The sequence below is a fragment of the Impatiens glandulifera genome, chromosome 3, assembly GCF_907164915.1.
Source record: "Impatiens glandulifera chromosome 3, dImpGla2.1, whole genome shotgun sequence".
Classification (NCBI taxonomy): domain Eukaryota; kingdom Viridiplantae; phylum Streptophyta; class Magnoliopsida; order Ericales; family Balsaminaceae; genus Impatiens; species Impatiens glandulifera.
This window is the reverse complement of record NC_061864.1, coordinates 8,797,902-8,818,304: the sequence shown is the minus strand read 5'-3', so window position 1 is coordinate 8,818,304 and position 20,403 is coordinate 8,797,902. Positions and strand designations below refer to the sequence as shown.

The 20,403-nt window shown below is 31.6% G+C and overlaps 4 protein-coding genes and 1 non-coding gene across 5 annotated transcripts; 3 read left to right on the top strand and 2 right to left on the bottom strand.

Moving 5' to 3' along the window:
* Positions 1 to 315: 315 nt before the first annotated feature.
* LOC124931323 (endoglucanase 2-like) lies at positions 316 to 2,452 on the bottom strand. Its single transcript, XM_047471762.1, has 5 exons — positions 2,127 to 2,452; positions 1,315 to 2,036; positions 1,096 to 1,231; positions 847 to 1,013; positions 316 to 774 (listed from the first exon to the last, which is right to left on the bottom strand). Exons 1-5 carry the CDS (start codon positions 2,347 to 2,349, stop codon positions 439 to 441), a joined length of 1,584 nt encoding a protein of 527 aa, XP_047327718.1. The 5' UTR covers positions 2,350 to 2,452; the 3' UTR covers positions 316 to 438.
* Positions 2,453 to 6,799: 4,347 nt separating this feature from the next.
* On the top strand, positions 6,800 to 6,881 carry TRNAS-UGA. The gene has a single exon. It is a non-coding gene; the product is annotated as a tRNA-Ser (tRNA).
* A 1,267-nt stretch (positions 6,882 to 8,148) lies between these two features.
* LOC124931005 (hexokinase-2, chloroplastic) lies at positions 8,149 to 10,740 on the top strand. The gene is made up of 9 exons (XM_047471386.1): positions 8,149 to 8,513; positions 8,612 to 8,762; positions 8,861 to 9,043; positions 9,121 to 9,195; positions 9,267 to 9,431; positions 9,508 to 9,603; positions 9,826 to 9,962; positions 10,076 to 10,157; positions 10,246 to 10,740. The coding sequence occupies exons 1-9, from the start codon at positions 8,245 to 8,247 to the stop codon at positions 10,579 to 10,581; spliced, it is 1,494 nt and encodes a 497-aa protein (XP_047327342.1). The 5' UTR covers positions 8,149 to 8,244; the 3' UTR covers positions 10,582 to 10,740.
* Positions 10,741 to 13,624: 2,884 nt separating this feature from the next.
* LOC124932218 lies at positions 13,625 to 15,145 on the top strand. The gene is made up of 4 exons (XM_047472836.1): positions 13,625 to 14,105; positions 14,182 to 14,244; positions 14,352 to 14,426; positions 14,494 to 15,145. Exons 1-4 carry the CDS (start codon positions 13,764 to 13,766, stop codon positions 14,989 to 14,991), a joined length of 978 nt encoding a protein of 325 aa, XP_047328792.1. The 5' UTR covers positions 13,625 to 13,763; the 3' UTR covers positions 14,992 to 15,145.
* Positions 15,146 to 17,326: 2,181 nt separating this feature from the next.
* LOC124929653 (chaperone protein dnaJ 11, chloroplastic-like) lies at positions 17,327 to 17,806 on the bottom strand. The gene has a single exon (XM_047470054.1). It carries the CDS (start codon positions 17,804 to 17,806, stop codon positions 17,387 to 17,389), a length of 420 nt encoding a protein of 139 aa, XP_047326010.1. The 3' UTR covers positions 17,327 to 17,386.
* Positions 17,807 to 20,403: the final 2,597 nt, after the last annotated feature.

The following is a 20,403-nucleotide window of genomic DNA, read 5'->3' as shown; positions in this document are numbered from 1 at the left end:
GAGTTTTTTTGGATAAAACCCAGACAAAATCCAAAAAACCACTTCCTCAAACAAAGACCAAAGTGTTATTTCTCTTACTTTTTAGATATGCAATTCTGTTTTAAACAGTGAGATTTAACTGGAAAAAAAAAATCCTAATTATACAGTTTGTATCATCGGATCCAGTTAAAAATATGAATTCTAACTTTTTAAAATCTTAAATTGTAATTGTTGTAAATTCAAATATTTTATAGATTAAATAATAAATAAGGCTTTGTAACCAAAATTAGTCAATATATTTATCTTAAATAAAACAAATGTTGTGTACATGTAAAGTAGTTATATCTGTAAAAGTACTCTTAATACCAAGATAGTTCAGAAGATACATAATAGATTTATATTATGATACATAGAAACGATGATAATGAAAACATGGCATTTCGATTCACTAAGGTGAAACTAGAAGGAAGTAGTAACCAATGAGGAAGTGGTCATGACCAAACCAGATAGAAGCCCAACCAAGAGAGCACTATTATAAGTACTTGCCTCTCCCTGCCTTGAATTGTTTCGCACATCCTCATACGTCTCGTTTAAGAACGGACCACCAACCACGGCCCCTGTAGCTACATTCGGGTTGGGCTCAGTCGACTCAAACCACTTCCACCCATCCATGCACCCAGTGGTCGCATCCGAAGGGATGGACGCCCCTCTATGGTGAACATATTCAGGGTACTTATCACCATATCCAATAACATAACTCATCTTCATCGGATTTTCTCCCAATACATAATCAGCCTTCAAGCACCACCACAAAAACTATCAATATTCAGCCATACCAAATTATTAAAAACCCAATATCTTGTATACCTGGGAAATTGCAAATTTTCGAAGATCATGAGGAGAAAACGTGTGACCGTGACATGATAATTTAGTAACACGGGCTGTGAACATATAATCACTGAAAAGCACAGCTAGAAATGAAGAACCGATTGGATGCAGCAACGCATTCCATTCGGAGACCCATATAAGACCACCTGCACCATGTAAACCAAAAGAATTAGATTATTTGAAAAGTCATGATGGAGCCTGAAGGGGAACCATTTCTCAAACACCCACCGTGAGTTCTACTAGTGGTGGCCGCCGGAGAGGTTGGGAGGATGTTGCACATAACCGACTCAGCACTTCTCCTGTAGTTAATGACACTTTTCGAGTTCTCTCTCGATCCAAAAAAGCTTATCCTCGATAACAATACCTGTATGTAAGTAAGAGTATTCTTGAGATTAATCAGTAAGAATTGTTTCTTAAGACAATAGAAGGAAAAACAGGGTGGGGTGCCTGAGTTGCAGCTCTCTTGTCGTCCCAACTAAACCATGTCGGAATTCCCCAATCAGCAAAATCATTTCCATTTTTCCCACAAACGTAATCCAAATAGAATTCATCTCCGGTTGCATAATAAAGCCAACTAGCCGCCCAAAGCAGCTCATCTCCATAACCGCTCGAGTTATAATACTTCTGCAAATCCGGGAAGCTCTCACTGTAATATCCTCTGTACTCGTCGGCGAAATTAAACAGTTGTTTCGCATGCTTCACAAGTGTCCTCGAATACCCGGATTCCTCATCCTTAAAAACCAACGAGGCTGATGCCATCGCAGCAGCAGTCTCTGCAGCCACCTCTGTTCCTGGAAAAGATGAGTTTATTTGAATGAGAGGCCTGTTTTGCGTCATGTTTTCTGGTCTGTCCCAACATCCATGGTCTGTTTCTGGATCACCCACTTGAATATATAACACATTGTCGGTTGGATGAGCGTTGATGAGATAGTCGGTGATCCATTTTAGAGAGTCTTTAGCGGGTTTTAACTGTTTCAGGGTTTTCATCTCGTTGCCGTATTCAAGGATAGCCCATGATAGAACTGTCGCAGTGAAAGCCATCGGAAATCCGAATTTCATATGGTCGCCGGCGTCATACATTCCTTTTGAAAGATCTAAATTGGCTTGGCTACCGTCTTTAAGACCCGAATCTCCCCTCCAAGATATCTCATTGTTTAACAATTTCCCTGCTGCAAATGCAAATGCAAATGCAATAATACTAAATAAATTAATAAAGGTCCCATGATCAAGATTCGAATTAATTTCTTATAAAAGATTACACTTTTGAACATCGAAGAACTTCATGGCTACTTTAAGAGCCTCCGCATACTTTCCGCCGTCGTCAACAAAACCGGGAGGAACCGGAACATGGGAGTTGTTAGTGTTCTTGTGTATGGCGAGGACGATGATCAGCCCACCGACAATCAGCACGAGAAACCAACCGGAGTATAGTTTTGATGTGGACCTTCGGCCACCCATTTCTCTGGGTTTGATTACTCTCATGATTTCACTCTATCTTCTTCTTCTTCTTGTTCAAATTGCAGTTAACATATTCTTTTGTATTTGTATTGATTTGGTTGGATTGATTAGAAAGGACAGTATAGTATGGGAGATGAATGCAGACAGACAGACGGCCCACATATGAATTATGAAATCACAAAATTAAAAATGTGGAGCCACAGTGAGTGTGTGTGTGTGTGAGAGAGAAAGATAAATCTGTTGTGGGGAACCTCTGTATTTTTATTTTTCTCAAACTTATAATTAGGGAGGAACCGACAAATCGGAGAACATACTATAATATATACTCCTATTAATTAAAAACGTTTTTAATATATGATAAGATAAATTATTCATATTATTTAATTAAAACCTATCCCACAATTACAAATATATATATATTTTTATTTTTTATGGAAGGTGTTTGAAGGTTCTCTTCAATAATGATTTTTTTCACTCCATCAACAAAGAGTAGTAAGAAAAACTTTTTGGAGCTTTTGATAAAGAAAGCTCAATCTTCGAACCAATAGCATAAAAATTAGAAATTTGCAAACTATCTGCATTACTGTTTTATGATCGGGTTATTTACAATAATGTTTTCAAATTTAAGTTGTATGTTTCATGTAGAATTAGAGCTTGGTTTAAGGACGTATGATTTTCTAAATTATGATATATTAAGGTTTCATATATATATATATATATATATATTAAGAAAAGCTTACTGAAGTTTATGTAATTGAAACATTCATGGAAGTGGAAGCTAAACCGTAAGGTGAAGATGATGCTGGATAATAATAATAATAATAATAATATTATTCAATTTAATTTATTATTAGATAAGCATATCAGTCAAAGTTATCAGCAAGGAAATGATAAACTTTTGACTTTTTATGTCTTATTAATGAGTTCTGTCCTCTTCCAATTAACTGAGTATGTAATTGTGTATGTGATATGGCTGAAATGAATCAAGGTATTAATAATATATAAACAGTTAGCTTCATTGATGAAAGAAAGAAAGAATAGAGATACACGTTATCTTTTTTTTTTTCAATTAAAAGAAAGGATTGTGCGAAAGAAACTGAAAGAGGGATGAGCAAGAAATATGACGTGGCGCAATATAATTAATTGTAAAAATAATAAAAAAATTTCTACTTTTTACTTATAATTTTTTTTTCAACTAATAACGTGATACACATCATTCTTGTATTCTCTTAATTTCTCTAAATGACACTCCTCTTCATCAATTATAATTGATAGGATGTATGTATTAATAGATAAATGTATTGCTACATCCTTGGAAAGAATTGAAAGGTTTGAGCAATTTAATAAAAATACATAATTTATTTATGTAACTATAGCCTATATGAACGATAAAGTACTGTTTGGTTTAATTAATTATTATGAAACATGAAATATAATAATTTTTTTTATCATTTTTGCAAGGTCAATTTGAAAATTTTAAATTTATAACGTTTAAATTTAATGAATATAATTAAGTGGGTTTGTTAATCACCAATGGATGAGAAAAATTATATTCACTATAAATAATATTATTTATAAATTATGTTATTGATTAATACGATATCTATAGTATAAGATTTATAGATATAAATATTAAGAATAAAAGGAAAAAAATTGTCTCTTTTCCATTTTCAAATAGAGGACCCTTATTAAAAGATTTATAAAGTTTTAAATCTATCCATGGATATAATTAATGTGGTTTGTTAATCATCAAAGTGACAGCACCAAAAGTTTATTATATATTCATTGTAAATCATGGTATTATTTTAATTTTGATATATGTTAGGAATAATTTGTTAGTCACCAAAGTGACCGAATTAGAAGGTATATTGATATTAAATTAAAATAAAATCAATTACTCATGTTTATGTGATACTAATAATGGAATGACATTAAAGTTTGTCTTGAGTACATTGACGTGTATATATAAAATATTATGTATCGATCAAGATTGATCAATTATTTTATAATTATGAACATTATGTTGGTAAATTAATAAACTTTATTTGGTATATACTTAGTCTATCTAAAGATTACAAATATGTCTTATTAAAGTATTTTAATTATCAATTATATAAAATTATGTTGGGCATCACATGTGTTGGTATATTGGTGTATCACCCAGAAGAGAACATTAATATATACGCCTTATGATAATATTTTAATCAAAGTTAAGTTAATCAAAGTTAATATGCGTGAGCATAGATTTTGCAGCATATATTCCTATTTCTCTTCATTCACAACGTTTATTATTAAGTTTAATAGACTAAATTTCTTAGAATAGTATGAACAAGTCCAATTTCATCTTGGGTTTTGGATCTTGATTTGACATTTTAAGTGAGAAACCAACTGCTATTATTGATATACGCAGTGCTGAAGATATATATTTTCATAAAGTCTGAGAGAGATCTAATCGACTCAGCTTAATGTTTATGCGAATGAGTGTAGACCACAATAAAGAAAACTGAAAGTGCGAAGGAATACATGAGGTTCGTGGAAGAGTGTTCTTAGTCTGATTCGGCCGATAAATCAGTTGCTGGAACACTAATGAGTATTTTAACCACGATTAAGTTTGACACTTATCGTCCTATGTATGAGCATATTATTGAAATGACGAATATAGCAACAAAGTTAAAGATTATGAGAATGAAAGTTAATGAGAATTTCCTGGTAACGTTCATTCTTAATTCCTTACACTCAGAGTACAATCCATTTCATATGAACTATATTACTCTGAAGGATAAATGAGATGTGCATGAATTAAAAAAAAAACGCTCAATCAAGATGAAGGCCCATGTATTCATTCTGCACATCTAATGAGTACGAAAAGAGCTGAAAGAAAACCACTTAAGAAAAGTCTGGAAGGGCAAGAAGATATTATTGATAAATGAATCTTCTGTCCAAATCCACAAGAATGAATCAAGAAGCTGAATGGCAAGCTTTGAGTCCACACTTCATGCTTTATGTCTGCGGAACTTTATTTCAGGGCTCAGACTTGTCGACACTATCGCCAAGCCGTTGAAATTTTATTATGATAATTATGTATCACTCTTCTTTTCTAAAAACGATATGTATTTTAGAGGCGCAAAACATATGAAATTAAAGTATCTCGTCGTTAAAGAAGAAATTCGGAAACAAAGAGTGTTAATTGAACATATAATCCCCAAATTAATGATGGTCAGTCCTTTGACAAAAGAATTGAACCCCAAGACATATAATGAACATGTCAAAAGTATGTGGATTATGAGATACTACGTATGATATAGTATATGTTCAATTATGATGAGTTTAACACTCTGAGCTCATGGTTTTGTTGTTTCTGATATAAATGTCATTAATACTGTTATTTATGTTTGTATATATATACTTAATGAATTATGTGAATTAAACAGGATATTTTGTCTTTGACAAAAACATTATTGTTGGACCTTATGTATACTTTCATGAAATGTCTCATTATGTGAAGAGCTGGTATGTGATACATAAAAGGGATTCTGTCGATAAATTGACATACAACGCTATGATTTGTATTAATTTATTTGCTTAATTATGACATTATGATGTTACCATATGATTATGAATTTATCTTATAATGGTTATATTAATTACTTATGATCGGTGGGAGAAGGTAAACCTAAAGCCCATTAAGTTTTTAATATGCGATAAATCATTAATATGGGTAGGACCATTAATGTTATGAGTTTTTTAATTAAAGTTTGGCCCACATGTTTTAGTATATAAGAAATGTTGACACTCAATGGTTTCTTTCTCTCCATCAAGAAATAACAGTGAGTAGAACTCTCTAGAGCTTCTATAAAGAAAGAAGTTCAATCTTTCAGACAAATAACATAAAGATCCACAAATCTATGAGTCCAGATATATATATTACTGCTTTATAATAGTGAAAATCATATAATTAAAAATTATTGGCAATAATAATTTCAAACTTATGTTTCATGTTTTTAAATCGATTGACTTGCAACAATTTATAACATTTTTTTAGGTGCTAATCAAATACAATTTTTTTTTTTTTAAATTTAACAACTCTTTCAATTTTAGCTCACCTATATGGTAAAATATGAATACTAGAGAAAGTTGATGAGAGTTGTAGAACTTGTATCTATTTTATTTAATTAAAATGGTATACAATATACATGGTCCAAATTACAAAGAGATATGTAGAAGAGGAGCCATATGATATGGTTGTATAAATCCAGGATAAATGATAATATATATATATATATATATATATATATGTAAATAACTATTCCATTAGTAAGTTAAAATTTGATACCACATAAAATGTAGTATTCGGGATTTAATGTATAGATAATAATTATTTCTTCTACTTTGGGGATAACCTAGTATTAATATAGTTTATATGTACATTAAATTAATTAGTTAAATAAATAAAGTTTTCATAATTAAACATATAGTCAATATGTCCGAGTGGTTAAGGAGACAGACTTGAAATCTGTTGGGCTTCGCCCGCGCAGGTTCGAACCCTGCTGTTGACGATATTTTTTTTCTTTTAGTTTTGCACATTATTTATGAAAATTGACCGACATTGAAACAAACATAAATATAAACCTAAGCTAAGCAAACAAATAAATTGGTTCTCCTATAGACATCTCAGATCTTTAATTTAAGAATATAATATTACTCATGTCCGGGAGAATAATATTATTTTCAAATCATATATAATCAACTAAATTGAGAAAGAATAATGATAACATTAACATAAAAGGAAAAAGTGGGTTCCGGTTGATATTTGTGGCTGTGGTTGCAACAGATCAAAGAAATCTCTTAGCTTTGTTTGGTGTGATATTTTATTTTATTGATTGAATTTGGTACAGAAATTAGTTAAAATGATCAATTATTCATATGAAAAGATCACCAAACCACCTTTTAAAAAACTTTAAAAAAATAAATACATTAAGTAACTTAAAGTGGAAAAATATTGTTTAAGAGAACATATATATATATATATATATTTTAATTTATAAAAGAGAAAGTCTTAAGTTAAAACGGAGTAATATTACATGAGAGTATAATCTATTTCCTGATATATTATTGATTAAATTGAAGGACCTATTATTAATTTAATATATATATATCACAGATGGACTGGATTGGATTTGTATCGCCAAAACGACAAACCTTTAGATGCTACATGTTAATTATTTTATTTCAGAATATTCTGAGATAATATACTATTATAATGGATAGGTTACAAACTTAAAATGGTTATTTAACTTTAAAAAACTAGATTATTTGGAATAAATAAAAAAACAGTACTTAATTATTTATATAATTGATTTTTATATCACTACCAAAATGTTGGCATTTAACAACATTTACAGTATATATAATTTTTTTTATTAGTGGTTACATGTACAAATAGTACAACTTAAAAAAATATATAATATATAGATCATTTTTTTTTTAATTAGTCCTCAGTTAATTGTATAAGTAAAAAAATTGTCAAAATAATTATTTTATATAGTTTTTTTTGAAAATCATTGTCAAAGTACCTATTAACGAATTAATCTGTTTTCTAAAAATATATAAAAAAATAAAATATATTGTTTTAAACATACTTATATTACTTGAAATTCATTAGATAATGATATTTGTAATGGAATAAAATGAAATGATTTTTTATTTGAAATAAATAAGAGGATAGTGGTATAACTGTTGATAGAAAAGAAAAAACACTTCCGCTGCTAATCCAACGGCCTTTTATATAACGTCGTTGTCAAACATCTTCATTAACGACTCCGTCCCCTTTTCTCTCTCTCTCTCTCCACCCTGTTTGTTGGTTGCTTTCTCTCTGATCTTACCGCCAGCCAACAGCCAAGTGCCAACCCATTAATAATAATGTCGGTAACTCCGGCGACGCCGCCCTTCCGATCTCTCCGGTTCTCACGATCACCGGCTTCTTCCTCGCCGAGGTTTCACATGAGGTCGAACGTGATCCCCCCTTTAGGACCAATGCTGACCAAGCTCAAGACTGAGTGCGCCACTCCACTCCCTCTTTTACGCCACGTCACCAGTTCCATGGCAGCTGATATGCGTGCCGGCCTTGCCGTCGACGGCGGAAGCGATCTCAAAATGATTCTAAGCTATGTCGACAATCTTCCAACTGGGTATATTTATATATTATTATTATTAATTGAGAATATATAGTTTAGATCTTCAATTAAATTGAATGTAATTATTAAAGTTGTTTGATTTTTTAAAAAAGAAATGAGAAAGGGTTATATTATGCTCTGGATCTTGGTGGTACAAATTTCCGTGTTCTTCGAGTACAGTTAGGAGGGAAGGAGGAGAGAGTGGTGGCCACTGAATTTCAGCAAGTTCCGATCCCACAGGAACTCATGTCCTCTACCTCTGAGGTTTGTCTAATTGTCTTTCCAACAAATCTTACAACTGCCGGGCGGCCGGCCGGCCCATGATCTAAATCTAATTAAGGCTTGTTTATAATATAATATAGGAGCTTTTCGATTTCATTGCTTCTTCACTGGCTAATTTCTCTGAAACTGAGGGCGATAAGTTTGAGTTACCAAATGGGACTAAAAGGGAGATGGGTTTCACTTTTTCTTTCCCGGTGAAGCAAACCTCCATTGATTCCGGCATACTCATCAAGTGGACAAAAGGGTTTTCCGTCTCTGGAACAGTAAGTACAACTAATTAACTTCATCTCCTCCTCTTGATCCCCCAATTAATTAATTAATTGGATTCATTAATTAATAGGCGGGAAGAGACGTGGTGGCATGCCTGAATGAAGCTATGGAAAGGAAAGGGTTCGATATGCGGGTTTCAGCCCTGGTATCTATCTATCTATCTATCTATCTTTAGACTGAATCAGAGAATGTATGTTAGTATTTATGTATTCTCAGGTGAATGACACGGTTGCGACACTGGCCGGAGCAAAATATTGGGATAAGGATGTAATGGTGGCTGTAATCCTAGGAACAGGGACCAATGCTTGTTATGTAGAACGCGTCGATGCTATTCCTAAGATCAACAACAACAACAACAATCAAACTCACTCGGGCATGACGGTTGGTGATCAAATAAAAATCATAATAAGTTTTTCTTTCTTTCTTTAATTAATATCTATCAATACTATATACACAGATTGTCAATACAGAGTGGGGAGCATTCTCCAATGGCCTTCCGTTGACGGAGTTTGATCGGGACATGGACGCTCAGAGTATAAACCCCGGCGAACAGGTCTTCCCCAACTCTATAACTTTTCTTTTCTTTTTCTTGAAATGGTAAGAAAGTTGATCAAACATCTAGACAAAAACAACACATAGTTTGTCATAGAAAACAACATTAGAAGGGGGACCAAAATCCAAATTCCCAAAATAACATCTAATTGACAAAAGGATTGTTCTTCTTACATGAACTTTACTTATATTGTTCTATACATTATATATAAATAAATGGTAGATATTTGAGAAGACCATCTCTGGCATGTACCTCGGCGAGATCATCCGACGAGTGCTGCTCAAGATGGCTCAACATGAAGGCGCCGCCTTGTTCGGGAACTCCCCTCTCGAAAAATTGTCCACACCTTTCTCTCTTAGGTGTGTTCGATTCATCCTATTAATTTTCTGTTGCATTGAAATTTGAAACATAGTATGAATATTGATTGAATAAAATATTCTATAATTAAGAATGGTTTTGTCATTTGAATTAGGACCCCAGACGTATGTTCAATGCAACAGGACACTTCCCAAGATCTCAAATCCGTGGAGGCAATCCTATACGATGTGGCAGGGGTGGGTGATATATATACAGCAAAATACAATGATTTCAATTAAAATAAATTGTGATTTATAATTCTAGTGAATAATAATAATAATATAGGTGAGGTCTGATTTGAGTGCGAGGAAAATGGTGGTGGAGGTTTGCGACACGATAGTGAAGAGGGGAGGAAGGCTGGCTGGGGCAGGGATTGTTGGGATACTTCAAAAGATGGAGGATTCGGGAGGTTTATTCATGGGAAATAGGACGGTTGTGGCCATGGATGGAGGTTTATACGAACATTATCCTCAGTATAGAGACTATCTTCAAGAAGCTGTCAATGAGCTTTTAGGACCCGATGTTTCTAGAAACATTGTCATCGAACATTCTAAAGATGGGTCGGGAATCGGGGCTGCTCTGTTGGCTGCCACTAATTCCAAGTACTCGCACCATGCTTGATTTTGAATGATCAGATTCAGGACTATATTATAATTCTTTGGGAGATTTTTATAATGTTGTTTCTTGTTTTCTGTTTTTGTTCTTCTTTAAATTTATTAGAGTTTGTAAAATATAAGCAGGGAATAAATCATACATTTATATTATACATGTTTTCAAGTATTTGATAATGTCTCTTATTATCAAATAAGAGTGTCACATTTATTTGATAAAAGGGTTGTTTTGATGATCTCGTTCAAGTACAAGGGTTAATTATAAGCAAGGCTGAGCAGACAAACCTATTCAAGTTTTACGGGATGATAAATTTGACTATCCTCTAAGCATTTTTTTTTTTTTTCAAATTTAGACCTATTAATTTTATTTTATTTTTGTCTTTCAAATAATTCTCTTTACTATATTTGGTTGACTTATACTAAAACCGTTAATTTATTACACTAACACTGTTTATTTTAATTTTTTTTTTAAATCATTAATTTATATAAAAAAAATATTGTTTAAACACACAAAATAATAACAAAGTATGACAGGAAAACACCGTTAATTTATATATACTAAATTTTCAAAAAATATTCGATTTGCTTAAGAAAAAATAAGCCATGCATGTTACTTTGTCAAATCTTGATCCTAATATTAAATTTTAAAATCTTGTATAATTTTATTCATTTCATAGTTTTTTTTTTAAATAAATTAAAAAATAGATTTTTAACTTTTTTATATTTAATATTTCCATGTTTATTATTTTTCTCAAAAAAAAATTCTATATGGTTATTCATATAATTAGCAGCATTTGCTTATATTTCTAAAATATTAGCATTATCATACTTCAAAAAACAATACAAAAGCTTAATTTCATTATAATTATTGTATATTTGATTTATCTTATTTAGTTGATTTGATTTTTCACAAAAACTCATCTACAATTACATTTTTGGGTGGACCCTATTTCAATCCTCATAGTTTGTTGAGGGAACCTCTAATAACATTAAGGGATGGTTGAACATTCTCTTTGGATTGTAAAATATTTAATATCTAAATCTCAAATATTTGTATTGATTTTATTTCGTATTATTTTATATATTAATTTGTTATTTAAAAAGAAAAACTATATATGCCAAAACTTGATGAATCATTTTAGTTATTGTATATTTGATTTAATTTAGTTAATCTTTTTGTCGATTTACTATTAAAACAAACTAGAGTAGTGAGGTAATATGTAAATTTATTGAAAAACCATATCAACTAATTAACCCAAGATCACCAGTACTATATGCATATAAGATAAATGCCACAACATAGATAGAAAAGAAACATAATAATAAAAATAATAATAATTAAGAAGAGTTGCGAAAAGCCAAGAGAAGTAAGGTGAGCAACAAGGCAGCTATAACTCCCCATGGCGAAGCCAAGGAGGCGCCGCCGCTTCCAACTCTTTCTCCGCCACCAGCGGCGGCAAAAACAGGAGGAGGAGGAGGAGGTTTGGGTTGTGTGGCGGGCCAACCAATTTGGGTGGCCAACAAGCCTATAACCAAGAGCAACAGCAACAGATACACCTCGAGGTTAGCTGTTGTTCGTTCGAGACGAGATTCGGAATTGAAGTAGTGATGACTCACAAAAAGCAACACAAATATTATGGTCACCAACATCACCAGACTAGCAGGCGGACGCACAGCTGCATCTGCCACCGTCACCTTCCACCACGGACGGCCTCCTCCTCCTCCTCCTACCCTTTCTTCTTCCAAAACCAAACTCATCCTTTCTCTTACGTACTCTTTCTCATTCTCTTTATCATCTATTTATCATCATATATAATATTTTCATTCTTATCCACTAACCGACTCCAATTCTAATCTTGTCTTTTCTCTCCTGGCTCAAAGATATCAATACAGCACATTCTAGTCTTTTTTATATATATATATTTAGAATCAGAAATATTGTAAATACCTTTTATTGAAACACTTGTGATTCAACCCTAATTTTTTTTTTAATTAAAGTTTTTATTGATTAAAAAAGAAATAAGAAATAACCTTTAATCCCAAATACTTAACAAGACATGCTATAACATTAAAAACAAAAAAAAACAATGCATTATCCCCCACTGAATATGATATTCAAGACAATTTTTAGTAATTTGTTTGATTTAGACAACTTTGGGAATACCCAAATTAAAGGCCAAAGTATCCACATCAACATTGATTGGAGCATTCCCACTCAGATAGGGTGGTTCCTAACAATTTATCCTATATATTTAGAATCACGAGCCTATGGCGTCACAATTATGATTTGAGGAAGATTATCCCCCGCAAAAATTTTCAAGAATTTTGTATATCTGTATATATTAAAATATCGAAATAATTTTTATAAATTAAATATATATATTACCTATAAATAATTAAGATTTAATTTTCATTTCAGATTAAGCTAGCCATAATGAACATTTTAACAAAATCAAACAAATCTTAATAAAAAATATTATTTTCTAAATAAATATAACTTAACTTTAAAAATATATATTTTCTCTCTGTAACCTTAATACATTTATTTTTTAAAACAGATTTGATTTATTTTAATTATAAAAAAAGATGCTCGTTGATTGTTATAAGTTATAACAAGCTTTCTAGATGATAGAGGCTTGAATAGGCCTAAACCTAGGCCCAAATCATATTAAACATCACCACCTCTGTCATTACTAATTACACGACTGATTCAGTCATACTCGTCGGGCCGGGCCCATCATATGCTCCATAAATTGCAAGTAATATAAACCAAATATATTTAAGGCTTAACAATTTTGTTTTAGTAAATAAAATTTTAATTTGTATGATATCATAAATTTAGTTGAATTTAAATAAAATTTATTTTTTATAGTATAAAAATTAATTTAAAAAATAAAAAAAGGATATGAAGAAGGTGAAAGAAATAAAAAGGAGGAGAGAAAACCCTAGAAAAAGGACTCCTAGAAAGCAACACGTGGCGTAAACCTGTATTGCCATATTCAGAAAAAAAAAAAAAAAAACAGTGCTAAAATCTTCTTCTGTCTTTTTAATCCTATCTTTTCGCATTGACAATTCTCTTTCTGCCATTTGGCTCAATCCCCGCCAACACTTGGGGGAGCTGGTCACAAAGAAGAAGAAGAAGAAGAAAGAAAGAATAAGCTGTGACCTACCCTATCGTGAAAAGAGGCGACAATGGAACAGAGTAATGCTGCTTCTGAAGAAGAAGAAACCGATCTCGTTGATTTTTTCAATCAAGACGAGTCAGCCATAGCCGACATCTTACTTCTCCTTTCTAATTCCAAACCCAGGAAGCCGATTCATGACAAGGGTAATCATTTCACTGTCACTCACCAATCCCAATCCTTTCTTCTGCCCGATTGGGCCTCTAAAAAGAGGAGATCTACAACTAATAGAGCGGTAAGAGCGCCGCCAAGCAAAAAAGAGTTGCCACCAAGCCCCGCAACCCCGCTTCTGTTCTCATCAAGCGAATCAGAGGACAAGCTCAACCGCAAAATCCGCGTAACCCAAAAGAAAGTATGTCGTCTTACTTAATCTCTGTTTCTCTTAATTTCTCGCAAATCGTGTTCATTTATCATCTTAATTGTTGTAGAAGAGACAAGTATTGAAGAAGAACGTCGAGGGTTTGGTTGGGTGCAGGGAGACATTGAGAGTGGTGAGTTTTTGTAATTGTAATTATGAGTATTATTAAACTGTAGAAATATGCTAATGAAATGTTGTTGGTGGTGGGTGGGGGGGTTTGGGGTAAAATTTGAGGAACAGGAATTACAGAAAGTGGGGACATATCATTCCCAGCTTCAAGAAATCAATTTGGCATTGAAGACCATGAAACAAGATGTATGTTTTGTTTTACTTATAATGGAAATGCTGTTCAACTGATTCTGATTTCTTATCTTCTCTACAGTTGAGTACTACTGTTACTACAACTACTGCTTCTAATAATGGAAATGGTTATCCAACAACGATGCACAACAACAATTGTGTAGTTATCCAACAGTTACAACAACAGCAGCCGTACAACATGTTTGTGAATCAAACGGATGCATCATGCCCATCATCATTGAATTGTTCATGGCAGACCCAGATTCAGAACTTCCAACAGTCGTGCAGAAACAGCAGCAGCAGCCAATTGGGAATGGGGGCTTTACTTTACTTATCATCTTCTGGGCCTCAGTTGGTCGTCAACAAGAGACCTGATCTGAATGCACCGTCTGAAAGCGGCTACCTTTTCAATGTGCACCCATCGGATCTTAGAAGAACTTTTTCAGATGCGGAGAAGAAGGCAAAATATGCTGCAGCTCGGAAGCTGAGGATGAACAACAACAGGATGAAACAGACAAGGCGAATGTCTTCTTCTTCTTCTACAGCCAAAATCAAAATGCAGACATTCATGTCCAGATGAGGGTAGTAGTATATATACATATATATATTTACTGTCTTCTTTTCCATTCCCCTTTTTTTTAATTTACTTTTTACATTTATTGATTAATACTTCTTCATACTCACTAGCTAGTTGAGATTTTGAACTGCAATACTAATAATAGTGTTTTGTATTGGGCTCCATTTAACATGGTTTAGTTAGGTGCCCTTACTTGATTGATCTGTGTTATTTGCAATTCTAGGGTTATCTAGCTATTTGTTTATATGGTCCCTTGCTTTATATCAAGAAAATAACTTCTTAAAGTTGCATGTTTACTTAAATAGAGCAGTTAGTTTGATCCCTAGTTTTTTTAACTTTAAAATATTTTTATTTTTTTAAATTAAAAAAAAAAAAACAAGATCAAACAAATCCTAATGTAGTAGATTTTGTTTTTTTTAAACCTAGTTTGATGTCTTTTTCTAGAAAAACTTGACTTCTTAGTTATTTTTATTAAAATAATTTTGTAATAAAATTATGAAAAAGTTAGAAGGATATATATATTTTTTATTTTTAATTGATGAATTGGAGTAATTTGATAGTTAAAAACAAACCTATTTTTTTATTTGTAAGGTTAAAAATGGTTCGGCCAAATTGGGGATGAATCTCCCACTTTGCCAATAGAAGGAAATTGTACCTTCTTTGCAAATCTTCCCTTTAGTTGGTGGACTGAGCTTAGGGCCTTAGGCAGACACGGGAGGAAGAAATCTAAGAGAGCTCTTGGAAAGCACTCTGGGATCGAACAAAAACGGTTAGGAAAACCAATATACATAAAAAAAAATATTAGTAATGAAAATAACGGTTGTTATTCAAAGAGAGATTTGCTACATAAATGTGATTTTCATAAAATATGCTTCTACTTATTTGAAGATAATTCTTGCTAGTGAATTATTTTTCTAAGAATTAAAAGAAATAAAAATCAAGAAGTGAAATTCTTGATAGAAACCGTGCTTATGGGAACAACAGAGAAGTTGATCAGTCTCATGATAATTGCTTTTATATACATATATATTTTGAAATGATAAAACAATTTTAATTTATGCATAATTGTTGAAAAAATAGAGTAAACAATGAGGAAAGACAGGTAGAAAAGACTTAAAATGTAAAAAAATATTATTACATTTCCTACCTACTTCCATTCAATTCATTAATTAAAATATTATAAATTTTAAACTATTACTTATTATTATATATTAATACGAGTTTAAAATTTTTTATTAAAAAAAATCTTCAACTTCTCATGATCAGTACATTTTTTTTTACCTTTCATGTTGGGTTAATAAATATATTTTAGATTTTTAATTAGTTAAATTAAAATAATATTAGTGTTACAAGAATATTAATAGTTATAATTTATAAAACAAATGATTTTAAATACATAGAAAACAAAAACTCACTTGCAAAAACATGACAGATCTAATCTTAACATAAAGTTATTTTGTTTTTTTACATTAGTTTTGCATGTTAACTGCACACTATAATAATAAGAAGCAAAACCCCATGGGTATATGCAGAGTAAGAGCCGACCCGATGTTTGGGATGCCCCAAATTAAAAAAAACATGATTTTTGATTGTTAAAAAAAATGATATTTTTTTTTTAAAATTGAACTAATGACAAAATGATAATTTTATATTTTTTTTCCTGAAACCACTAGGCTAGACTTATTTATGTTAAAACAATTATAAAAATTTATTCTTTATTTTATTTAATGTGCTGCCCTGGGTGGCACCTCCACCCCGTAGGAATTACGAGATCACCCAAGGACGGCCTTCGGCATTCAAGGGTCGCGGACCGACCATAGAACCCTGTTCAATAAGTGGAACGCATTAGCTGTCCACTCTCAGGTTGGGTAGTAAGGGTCGGAGAAGAGCAATCACTCACTAGGATTCCATCCTAGTAAAATAGAACAATTCAAAATATATTTTTTTATGTTATTTCGTACTGTATAATTAGAAGAATTAACGTTCACGATTTTTTCCTTTTCTTATCAATAAATAGATGTTTTACTTGTATGACTTAGATGTCTCGTCTTTCTCGAAAAATCGAAAAAGTGATTCGATTGATAGAGTTTGATATGATCCTTATGAGATGGCCTGGATATATGCAGGAACGGATTCATGTATAAGGTTGTTCGGACTGTAGCTTGGATAATTTAAAATATTTTGTATTTAATTGATAATAACAACTGTAATTTTTCGGCTAAAAAGTACTAATGACAATAAACTTAGTTTACTTATAGAATCCTTGTACCCGTAATTAAAATTAAAACGTAAATTACTGTCAAATTTTTTATTTTTCCGGATACAAAAACAGATTAAAAAGCATTTCCAAATTGATATAAATAAATACAACTGTCGATTGAGCGAGCTAGCTAGCTAGTTACCAGCATTGATCAGTTTCCCAATTCCGGCGCGGCTGACCACATAGCTGGCGGCGCTGACAAAGCTTCCTGTCGTAATCGTATCGCTTTCCAGGATCGGACAACGTGGAGTAAGCCACGTGGATCTTGATGAACAGGTCAGCCGATGACTCAGACCCGTTGGACGACGCCGGCGCCACGTCAGGGTGGACAGCCCGGGCTAGATTCCGGTAGGCCTTCTTTATATCCTGAGACGTCGCCCCGGCCTCAATCCCCAGGACCTCGTAAAAGGTAGAAGAAGAATGGATGATGATTGATGAGTAATTGTGAGCACGCCGGAACTTTAGCGTCGTTGGCACGGCGGAGCGTGAGGCAAATTTAGTGCCGGCGCCGCCGAGAAAGGGCGCCGCAATGAAGAAGATGGTTGTAGAAGAACACATTTTTGTTTTTTTTAAACCTTCTTAATTTCTGGTATACATTATAATAGTGGAAATTTATAGAAGAAGAAAGAAGCGTAGAACTATATATTTTGTGCAGGAGGGTGGGACCCACTTTTAGTCGTTTTGAGACGGCAATATATTCGTGTTCTATGATCATGACACGTGGTGGAAACGAGCGGTTAGTGATTGAAAAGGTTTTATCCTTGCAGCAAAACAAAAAAAAAATATGACAAAAAGGTTTTATTCATTTATTGAGATTTGTGCATTTTATCTTTAATTGTAGGAATGGAAATGTTGGTAGAAGGAGAAAGTTTGGTCGATGGATAGACATGGAAAAAAAGGTTCCTATTGATTCTGCTAGTTGCAGTCATATATATATATTTTTTTTATACTAACAAATTAATTTAAATATATCATTACTAACTTTAAAAAATAATAAATTTTATTTAAATTTAAATAATATTTTTTACAATTTGATAAAATAAAATTTATTTAATAATATATATTTTAAATAATATAATATTCTTTTTACTATTATTAAACTATTTATTTAATTTGATTATTATTTTTTTCTTAATATATTAAATATTTTGTAATAAGATTCAACATTATTAACTATATAAGATTTTTTCTAATTATTTATTCATAATAAATTATTTTAATTTAAAATAGTGTGAATCTAATTATTAAAAAAATTACATGACCCTATAATAATGATTTCACTAAATTATTTTAATTTTTTATTACTTAAGTTATTATAAATTAATATTGTCTTTTTATTTTATTAGAAATCTAATATAATAATAACTCTGATCAGTTAAGATATTTTTCATTTGAACTATTTGATAAATCAATTTTGTATACAAATTTTATCACTTTTATTTGTCTCTTATATTTGATAAAAATAAATAAAGATATTATAATATTTTAATTTATAGATTGAGTGATTATGGTATTATTTGTAGTTTATTTAAATAACATGAATTATTTTAAAAAATAATAATTAATGGTGATTTTGAGTATGTTTAATTTTTATATTTTTTCATAAAAAAAATTAAAATATATTAATAAATAAATATATTTTTTAAATAAAAATATTTTAATATTTAATTAATGAATTTAGTGATACGATAAAATATATTGATACGATCATTTGATTAAATTGTGTTATTAAACCCAAACTAATCAATATATATATATATATATATATATTATAAAAAATAAATTTTAGAAGAAAGAATACACCAACATCAAACTAGATCTTAGGTCATACGAATAAAAATTAGGATTACCTACTCAGAACCTTATTAGATCAAAGATTAATTGTTAAAATAACTTATTTAAAAGTATTTATTTAGATAAAATCCTCTGTATATTTGTCTAACCAAATATAAAATAAGTGGCCACTTAATGAGCTTGTTTGATATAAGTGTTATTATTGAAGAAAAAAAAGGATTATTTCAAATTATTTAAACCTTCTTCGGTTAAAATTATACATCTTTACACCATCAAATTATATATTTATTTGTATCATTCACACAAAATAACACCAATCAATATCAACTAAAATATATTGTCTTTTTAATTTCTTTTTATTACATAATATATTTTACCCAAAATAACTAGCTTTTTAATAATATATATTTAACGATGTTATTTTCAAATAATTTAAAACATAATAAGGTGTTAATATGACTAAAATATTATTTATAATAACTTTTTAAAATAATTTAATTAATAATTGTATAATAAAGAGTTGTTCATTGATTTCTTGAATATCAAAGTGTGCTTTATGTCACGGGCTAACTTTCGAATGCTTGATTTTCTCGACCCGTGCGGTCCTAGATTAGTATTGCCACAATGCTAACTAGTCAACCTATTTGAAAGTGCAAGAAGGAAACTTTAGAGTGAGAGTGAGAGCTTGGAAAATAAGGCTGAATTATATTACTTGGTGCTTGGCTTAATGACCAAGGCTTGTTTATATACAAGGGAGGAGATCATTCTAGATACTCCTTTATCCTAGGTCTTTCTAGAGACTTCTAATATTTAATTACATTTAGTAAGTCCTAGAGAATTCTAGACACATCTTTGGACTATTTACATTGAGTACTTCCTAGAGAATTCTAGAGAATTCTTTGGAAGGAAAGACCTGGACACTTCTAGAATATTCTAGAGATCTTTCAAGATATTTTTCCTTTGTGGGCTAATTTTTCCAACCAACTTAAGTGGGCCGTGACATAATCCCCCACCTAAGTCGTGGACGTCCTCGTCTCGACCTTGGACCGGTACTCTTCGATATTCTGCTTGAATTTCCATAAGTGATCTTCACTTTCCCAACTACTCTCGGCATCTGGTAGGCCTTTCCATCGTACGAAGTACTCGGTGTAATGTGGAACGCCCCTCCTTCTAACCTCCCTATGGGATATGATTTCTTCAATGTCTTTGTCGAAGGAGATGGTGACGGCAGTCGCTGCCTGATTTGATTGTCCCCGTCCGGCATCCTCTTCGTCTTTGTGGAACGGCTTGAGTTTGCTCACATGTTATACCTGATGGATTTTTAGTTTTGGTGGCAAATTCAGCTGATAGGAGACATTACC

What these genes read in the sequence shown, in the direction of transcription:
- LOC124929653 (XM_047470054.1), bottom strand. Translation starts at nt 17,806, where the DNA reads ATGTGTTCTTCTACAACCATCTTCTTCATTGCGGCGCCCTTTCTCGGC.
- LOC124931323 (XM_047471762.1), bottom strand. Translation starts at nt 2,349, where the DNA reads ATGAGAGTAATCAAACCCAGAGAAATGGGTGGCCGAAGGTCCACATCA. An exon ending in CACCACTAGTAGAACTCACG is followed by an intron (nt 1,014 to 1,095) that starts GTGGGTGTTTGA and finishes TACATGGTGCAG; the next exon opens with GTGGTCTTATATGGGTCTCC. An exon ending in GAAAATTTGCAATTTCCCAG is followed by an intron (nt 775 to 846) that starts GTATACAAGATA and finishes TGGTGCTTGAAG; the next exon opens with GCTGATTATGTATTGGGAGA.
- LOC124931005 (XM_047471386.1), top strand. Translation starts at nt 8,245, where the DNA reads ATGTCGGTAACTCCGGCGACGCCGCCCTTCCGATCTCTCCGGTTCTCA. An exon ending in TCATGTCCTCTACCTCTGAG is followed by an intron (nt 8,763 to 8,860) that starts GTTTGTCTAATT and finishes AATATAATATAG; the next exon opens with GAGCTTTTCGATTTCATTGC. An exon ending in ATATGCGGGTTTCAGCCCTG is followed by an intron (nt 9,196 to 9,266) that starts GTATCTATCTAT and finishes ATGTATTCTCAG; the next exon opens with GTGAATGACACGGTTGCGAC.
- LOC124932218 (XM_047472836.1), top strand. Translation starts at nt 13,764, where the DNA reads ATGGAACAGAGTAATGCTGCTTCTGAAGAAGAAGAAACCGATCTCGTT. An exon ending in TCCGCGTAACCCAAAAGAAA is followed by an intron (nt 14,106 to 14,181) that starts GTATGTCGTCTT and finishes TAATTGTTGTAG; the next exon opens with AAGAGACAAGTATTGAAGAA. An exon ending in GCAGGGAGACATTGAGAGTG is followed by an intron (nt 14,245 to 14,351) that starts GTGAGTTTTTGT and finishes TTTGAGGAACAG; the next exon opens with GAATTACAGAAAGTGGGGAC.